Below are 8,699 nucleotides of genomic sequence, written 5' to 3'. Positions count from 1 at the left end.
GCTTCCAGGGGCTGTCAGGGACAGGGAAGTTGGATGGGGCAAGAGTCCCAGGGGGGACTGTCAGGGGGTGAGAAGCAGGAGGGCTAAGATAGGGGGCGGGGCTGGGCCACGCCTGGCTGTTTGGGGAGGCATAGCCTCCGCTAACCGTCCCTCCATACAATTTTGGAAACCCAATGTGGCCCTCAGGCCTAAAAGTTTGCTCCTGATTTAGTGTATGCAAATATTTGAAAAAAGTATTTAAAAGCTTTATATTATCAACTTTATAAACAGAGCAAAAGTAAAAAACACAAGATGCAAATAACTTCCAAAATCTTATTTTATTAACTTGAAGCAATTGCCACTTTGAACATTTGCTGCTATAACTATGAGTTACAGTTGATGACTTAATACACTGTAGAAGATTACGTTATATCTCCTGTATTCTCACAGAATGATCAGCCTTCTGTGTATGGATCAATATATTCAAAGGTTCTTCAGAGGTTTACTGCCACTTACCCTATATATGGACGGAAAAACATTATTAAAAAATGTAATGATTCAAAATCAAAATTCATTTAACAAATTTATTTTAAAATGGTTTTCAATTTTGTCAACCTATATGTATTCACCTAAGCAACATACACAACAAATATAAGTAGTAAAGGGATTCTTTAGCACACATCTCCAGTGCATTTAATTCTCATCTGGGGGCCCAGATTCAAAAGCACTTTTAGTTTGTTTTTTGTTGATTTTCAGTCACCATGAGACACAGATCATGGGTTAAATGCTTGGGTTCAGCCAAGTTTCACTTAGCACCAGACCCAAGGTGTGGAGGCAGCAAAAACAGCTGTATACCACCCTCATCTAAAAGCCAACTGCGAATGGCAGCTTCAGGGATTCTTCTATTTTGTACCAGTTTGCCACAGCTGGGAATCAGCAGAGTTCAGCACCACTCCATTCACACATCCAACTCTCCCTTACACCAAGGGTTGAGAGGGAGAGGGGAGGCAAATAGGTAATTATGTCTCTACACCACTCAGAAATCTTTCATGCTGGGGGAACCATTTGGCTAGATGTTCAACCCAGAATTACAACTCCTTTGTTTTGCCAGAAAAGCACAAAGGGAGCTGGAGGAGGGCCAAGGACCAGGATCCACTTGTTTTTCAACAATTTCTCATAACCCACCCCCCTAGTTACAATGTTTGCTCTGCTGGCTAAAGGTAAGTAAGAGATAGTATTAGCATTTATAATGCACTTGCTACAATAAAATATGGGAACAAAATTTTATATCCTCTGCTAGTAAAATCATAAAAACATCAGTGATGCTAAAATATATATATTTTACCGACAAATTTGGTTGACTCCTTCCTAAAGGAAAAGTATCATACCCAATATTTCTCCTATTAGAAGAAAGTTACAGATACAGTATTGTGTATCTTCCTACATTTGATCACAACAAAATCACATCGACCAGAAATGAAACAAGCACATCATACATATAAATACCATCACAACAGGACTATTCTTAGAATTACCAATAGTGCTAATGAATGCTGTAAACAGAAAGATTAGACAGATAACATGACAAATATTTTCATATCTTTATAGGACAGAAACCTTTGTTCATGTCTTCTGGTGGTCATCATCTTCTTTTGAGCGGCACCTACAACACAAAGAACAAGTAAACGAGCAACTTTATTCTTCTTTAGAATAGTTTTTAAAAGTTCTGTAGGTATAAGGTGCATTGTTTCTATTGGAGTTGACAACTCATTTCACGATTCTTAAATAGGGATACACAATAATGGTCAAAATCAACAGAAACAATAGGATTTCACTACATCTGTGTAAAATTGCCACCAGAAGTGCTGGATATGTTATAGGCGTCACCATAACAGTGCAAATTTCTGTGTGTGAAATTAGCTAACAAGTATCTAGTTCTTCATTTCAGTAAGAGTGAAATCTGCATTCTATTTCCTGTATGAACAAGAAACTTAATATGTTGAAGTAGGAACAGATTTACTTTTCACCAAAAATTAAAATAAAAACTGAGAAAAGACAGGTTGAAGGTTCAAAATAGGCATGTAACATCACCCATCACCTGCCTGCTTTGTAGTTCATTACATCTCCTTGGTGGGGAACACCCCACCAGCAGAATGACTGCTTAGTCTCATTTTCCATCCTTGATTGCACTAAGTGTGCATGTTTGTGCCTAGATGGATAAAGAAGTCCTATTTACAATCTGAAAAGGGTATTACAAAAAAACCCTAAATCTCTGTTTTTTCTATACCTTTTATGCAAATAATAAATGGAAATAAAAAGATGCATTTTTTTATTGTCTCAAACTATTTAAAACAGCAGTATGAATTGGGAAAGTTTGATTCTGGATTCTTCATGTTGCATAACTAACTCAAATGTTTCAAACTATTTTTAACTTGTTGCTAAATGTTTATCTACACATGCTGTCAGAAATAACCTTGTTAGGAAGGTGAAGTTGGTGTCTCATCAAATCAGACCCATGGAGTAGGCGTAGAGTGGCCTGTGCCTCGCTTTCCTTTCTCTCTTTCAGCACCATCAAAAGGAAAAGTGAGAAAAATAGCACAAACATTAGTTAAAGCCTGAATTCAATCATACATCCTACAGGAATAATTTCATAACAATGAAAGCAGATAGACAGTATCTGTAGGTTTTTGGTTTGTTTTCTTTCTTTTACAATGATGATAATTAGAGATCTAATTAATATCGCCTTCCAAAGATCATAACTTTAATAATCCCTTTAATTAAAGGATTTACAGAAAAATGAAGGGTTTCTTCTTATGTATTACCTGATTTACCAGCACTGAAGACAAAATCTTTTAAAAATGGCTACAAATGCCTTGTTCACAAAAGACTTTATTATCTAATGATGCATACTGAAAACATACAGAAATCTGCATGGTCCACTTTACATGCAGCAGAACAATCTTCACTTTACAATAAGTGAGTGTCAACTGTTTTATGCAAGAGACAACACTGTCACATTTCTTAAAGAAAAGCTTCATTTACAAAAGAAATAAAAGGTAAAGAAGCAATTACCGCTTTTAAAAAGCAGCTGCTTTGTTCAAGAGTGGAAGGTTTATGCCTGTATTGAAAGACAACATGATCACAAATAATGAAAACAATGAACAAATGAAACACTTTTAGCATAAAGCAGTACACTTTCAAAATGACATACAAATAGTTAAAAATTTCATTATATTGTCTATCTATCCTTTAGATATAAGGTCTTTCAGAATCAGATCCCAACATATGTAATTAGTAAATGAAAACTTTTCTGTTAAGTATTGGTTCTATGTCATAGTGAACTATATTTAACAAAATGTATACAAAGTCTATAGCAAGTTGATTAAAAAAATTAAAGTAATAAGAACAGTACACTGAAGGCGCTCTATCCATCAAGTGCGCATTCTCCAAATTTTAAATGTGATGAACAGAACAGAAGTTGTAACTATGCCACAGTTGCAATGCCAGAAAATAAAACATCATTTATCAAACATGCAGGGAATTCTGCCATAAAGCTATTGTCTCTCATTTGTCAGTTGTTCCAGTAAAATAACATCTTAAACACCGGTGATGTTGATGGTTTAGCTTACCTTCAGTGTACTGAAAGTTGTACACAACCTGCTTTAAAAGAGGAGACCATCCCTGCAGGCAGGCTCAAGAAGGAACAGACCCCCTTCGGCACTGACTACACCAAGGGCATGCTGCTGTGGCCTGCACACACACACCTAGGAAAACGTGAATATAAACAGCATTTATGCTGGCCATTTTTTAAAGACAAAAATGAAGCCAAGTCTGCTAAGAACAAATCAACCACCCAGTATTACTGTTCTTTTATAACAAGCTTTTTTTTTTTTTTTTTTTTATAATATATGAACTGCAACCATATACATTAGCATTGTACTTGTGTGCAGTCTTGGCAATTAAAACAGTTCTACAGTGAAAATTTTCACATAAGACACAAACAGAATTACTCTAACATTTCTAAAAGAAATATCAGCCTTGGTGTTAATTCAAATATATCATTCTTCCTCAACTTTGCAGGGGGAAATATTTATGTTTATATACATTAATAAACTGCTGTGAAATTTCTTCAGTCTTTGTATCTTAACTACTCAAACCCTTTGGACTTCTTCATCTGATTTAAATTTTTTCCTGGATGAAAGCGTGTTGCAGAGCCTGGTTGATGCTAATCCGTTTGGCTGGGTCTAACATTAGGATCTGGTCCAACAAGTCCTTTAGCTGATGTACTTTTTTCCGCTGGTCTTCAGGGAGTCGTTGGCACCCAATCAAGTCTGCTAACAGGTCCTTGGTTGGATTAATGGTGCTCATGACAGTAACTTTTTCCTAATATAAAAAGAGCAACCAACATTTATTTCTATATAAATTAGCACTGTTAATAAAACTACTATGAGCACAATAAGAAGCACATATTCCAGTTAAAGAACTCTCTTTCTCTCCACTGTTATTCCTCCTAAATTTACTGCTGTCCATCACATATTTAGTGTTGTAACTCTTATTACTGTAAATGTTATTTAAAGAAATACTGAAAACTGAAGACTAATAAATGTTCTTTACGCCAAATACATTCATTTTCTTGCACATCTCATTTAAGACCTGTTTCTCTACATTTGAGACTCAGTGGATTAGTATACTGAGAATTCTAAGTGAGAAAGCATGTTCTATATTTGCCAATTTGATGCATTCTTACGGTGCACTCTAACGTTCAATGGTACACATTATAATCCCTAAGGGCATAGCTACCCTAGAAAATTACGTTGGCCTAAATTGCGTCGGCATATAGCCACCACAGTCATTTAATTGTTTTTGCGGTCCACACTATGCTCCTTGTGTTGGTGGTGCATGTCCTCACCAGAAGCGCTTGTACTGACTGTATTGTCAGCGTGGGGCACTGTGGGATGGCTTCTGAAAGCCAGTAACAGTCAATGTAAACAACACAGTGTTTATATTGACACTGCATCGACCTAACATCAATACTGACTCTATGGGTATGTCTACACTACCCGCCGGATCGGCGGGTAGCGATCGGTTTATCGGGGATCGATATATCGCATCTCATCTAGACGTGATATATCGATCCCCGAACGCGCGCCCGTCGACTCCAGAACTCTACCAGGGCGAGCAGCGGTAGCGGAGTCGACAGGGGGAGCTCCGGCCGTCGATCCCGTGCCGTGAGGACGGGAGGTAAGTCGGAATAAGATACTTCGACTTCAGCTACGCTATTCCCGTAGCTGAACTTGCGTATCTCTCATCGACCCCGCCCCCTAGTGTAGACCAGGCCTACGCCTCTTGTGGAGATGGAGTTTTTAAGTCAGCATAGTGGGGCAGTTATGTTGATGGGAGCAAAATTCTAGCATAGACACTTACATAGTTAGATTGACGTAAGCTGCCTTGCGTCGACCTAACTTTTTAGTGTAGACCAGACTTAAGGGAGTATTCTATAACAAACATGTCACATAACAGATGCACATTTTCTAATTTTAACAAAACAAAGGAAGGCAGCAGCATTCAGATTTATTCATAATTTCAAGCTAAGTTTATACAAGGTTAAATTATATGAAGGAGTGTACTCAGTTTCTGATTGAGAATAACCAGATTTTTTTTTTAAACAAATGCAAAATCATAGGTTAAATAATGTTCTAGCAACAGGGAATTTCCCTATCACAATAAACTTTCTGCATTCTGCAGGAAAAAAAATATTTTCAACAGCCTTCACAACGTATCTTGGTACTAGTTAGAACATTAATTAATAGGTCATTAATTACTGAATTTCATAACTGAAACATTATTATAGTTAAACAACTTTTTAAAAAATTACAGTTCAGTTAGTTCATTTAAGACTTACCCTTTCTGTTACTTTGTCTACTTCTATATACATGAAGTTGAGATTTTGATCAAAGTGTTGATCTTTGAATACACCTTTTCGGATCATCTGAAAATAAAACAGGGGCAGGAGTTTTGTAAAGTTCTTTGACTTGAAAACTTCAGATTTTAGACTCATCATAATGGAAGATTACATCTACTGACTTACAGTAATATGAATTACTTAATACTTTTAACAGTCTTTCAGAGAACAGTGAGAAATAACTAGAACGTAGGAACAGCCATACTGAATCAGACCAATGGTCCATCCAGCTCAGTATCCTGTCTTCTGACAGTGGCCAATGTCAGGTGTTTCAGAGGGTCTGAACAGAACAGGTAATCATCAAGTGATCCATCCCCTGTCGCCCATTCCCAGCTTCTGGCAAGACTAGACTGAATAAAATGTCACTCAAAGCAGTTGGTAACACACACAGTTATCTTCCATTTACTTACGTGTTTTATTTTTTCAGGTCAGTGTATAAAAGAGGTTTCTGCTTTCACTTAACACTTAGTCTATGAAAAAGAAGTCATGTACTTTCACATCATAAAATTTATAATCAATACAAATTCTACAGTCAAAAGGTTGTTGGCTATTAAGACATCAGACCAAATTCAGTATTTACTATGATGCCTATTACTGCAATTTCATATGAGATTTTAAACAGTTTACACATTTCTTACCTTGTTTGGCATCTTTCCTTTGAGGTCCATGGCAAGTTTCAGCATATGGTTATTGGTTTTGCCAGGAAACAGTATTTTTCCTGTATAAAGTTCATATAACGTGCAGCCTACTGACCACATATCTATACCATAATCATAGATTTTGCCTATAACTGAAACAGAAGAGTTTTTTGATTACATCAGTTAATACCACAAAAGCAGGCATAAACATAAAATACTACAAGAGTAAACAGATACTGTAAACCCTGATTTAGGAGCTACCTTAAAACTCATATTCCTAAGAAGAGTAAAGTACCAAAGAAAGAGAATGAAAGTCTTTCCATTTTCCCATGACAGTGGGCTTTAACTGTAACTTGCCCTGGCCACCACAAAATAAAAAATAGTGAAAACTGTCAACCGAAATTCCCCCTTCCCTCCTCCCCTGGAAAGGTCATGTGAGCTTCTGCTCAGCAAAGTCTGTCTGTTCTGCCTCTGCAACATCCGAAATCCCTACCCGACTAGGACCAAACAATGAGCATCTCAAGCTCTCTTTCACCAAATGCTAGTGTGTTCTGCTACTGACAGATCATGGGACTGGCTACATTAAGATTATTGTTTTAACTTTGATTTTAGTTTTTAGATTATCTATGAAGCATCAATATTCCGAATACATAAGGCCATGTATGATAATTACCAGTCAAGTATTTACATAATTTAAATACAGAGAGAAATACCTCAGATAAACTTACTAATTTCAGGAGCTCGATAAAATCTACTGACAAGATATGGTGTGATGTCATTATCTGCAACATGTGAAGCTGATCCAAAATCACAAAGCTTTAATATGGTTTTAGATTCATTCACCTGCAAATTAAAAAAATTTTTTACTGGCATAGTGACAGTACACAGTACATAAACTGTCATACACCAGTAACAAGACAATATGAAATCATCCAATAATCCCCTTAACTAACGTTAATATTTATTCCTCCCACTCTATCTTGGTTCCTTGTATTCTAATAAAACTATAATACCTTCTTAAACTGGAAATGACAATGAATGGCACAATGTCATAAAAACTACTGAATTTAAAATTCATTTTACTGATCAATTTAACTAATTTTAGTTTGTCTATAAACTGAGAGACCGTTAAATAACATTTCCAAATTTATATTGTCTCTCTACTTATATCAAATGCATGCGCTACTAGCCCAGCAAAAATAATGAGTTAACGATTGACAAAAAAAATTAAAACCATGGACAAATATGTCAGAGAACTGTGTGTTCATTTTATTTTTATTTATTTTTAAAGATTTCTTCTATGTACACAGTAAGAATGACACCTGGTAAGAAAGGCTGGAATCTGCTCCCCAGGCTGCCATTCATGAGCCCGAACAATGTGCAGGATTAATAAGTGAAGACTATTTACATTCGAATGTGTCTTTCCCCTTCAAAAGAAACACATACACAAATTCTGAGCTGAGGCAAACTCAGAGTGCACCTCCCCCAAATACATAACCAATACACATTTCAAATAGTAGCAGATTCCTTGTCACTCTTCCCCCAGTCATCAAAGAAATGGCTCTTCTTTGCCATATCTAGCTTGATCAAAAGTTGGCCATATAAAAGGTCCTGAGGATCCCCTAAATCTTCCCCAATCTACTTCTCTAGAGCAGAGTTCCTCAAACTGGGGGTCCCGACCCAAAAGGAGTTCACAAGGCTACTGTGGAAGGGGGTCACAAGATCACCTTTTCCCTTGACTCACAGCTAGGCAGCCAAAAGCAGTGGCAGCTGGCTGGCCGCCCAGCTCTAAAGGCAGTGCTGCTGCCAGCAGCAGTGCAGAAGGGGAGGAATAATATGGTTACTTTAGCTCTATAGGGATCTGCAGTGAAAGTTATGTCCGGTACCAAGAGTGAGGTGGGGAGGGTTAACACAGCCTGAAATATTTTCAAAGGGAGGCCCAGCAAAAAAAAAGTTTCAGAATCCCTGCTCCAGAGAATTAGACAGGGTAGCACCTGCACAGAACTAGACAACATCCCCTATCTGAAGATCAGTCCAGAATGTGCTCATGTAATGAAGGCACATCATTTTCCACTCAGAGCCCAAGTGAGTCACCTCTGCAATGCAGCCAAGTTCCAATG

The 8,699-nt window shown here is 37.2% G+C and overlaps 1 protein-coding gene across 3 annotated transcripts in view; it reads right to left on the bottom strand.

Annotated features, from left to right (window-relative positions):
• Positions 1-298: 298 nt before the first annotated feature.
• PRPF4B (pre-mRNA processing factor 4B) overlaps positions 299-8,699 on the bottom strand; it is a 45,734-nt gene continuing 37,333 nt past the window's right edge. Inside the window, exons 12-19 of one of the 3 annotated variants that reach the window (XM_039527701.1) lie at positions 7,308-7,422; positions 6,580-6,731; positions 5,882-5,968; positions 3,609-4,362; positions 3,052-3,097; positions 2,453-2,538; positions 1,597-2,188; positions 299-496 (exon numbers count right to left, since the gene is read on the bottom strand). In XM_039527701.1, the coding sequence (XP_039383635.1) occupies positions 4,159-4,362; positions 5,882-5,968; positions 6,580-6,731; positions 7,308-7,422 (558 nt within the window). In that variant the 3' untranslated portion in view covers positions 299-496; positions 1,597-2,188; positions 2,453-2,538; positions 3,052-3,097; positions 3,609-4,158. Of the gene's footprint in view, positions 497-1,596; positions 2,539-3,051; positions 3,098-3,608; positions 4,363-5,881; positions 5,969-6,579; positions 6,732-7,307; positions 7,423-8,699 lie in introns of all 3 variants that reach the window. The other 2 variants (XM_039527702.1, XM_039527700.1) reach the window with 2 other exon arrangements.

The sequence above is a fragment of the Mauremys reevesii genome, linkage group 2 (genome assembly GCF_016161935.1).
Source record: "Mauremys reevesii isolate NIE-2019 linkage group 2, ASM1616193v1, whole genome shotgun sequence".
NCBI lineage: Eukaryota > Metazoa > Chordata > Testudines > Geoemydidae > Mauremys > Mauremys reevesii.
This window is presented reverse-complemented; position numbering and strand designations above follow the sequence as displayed.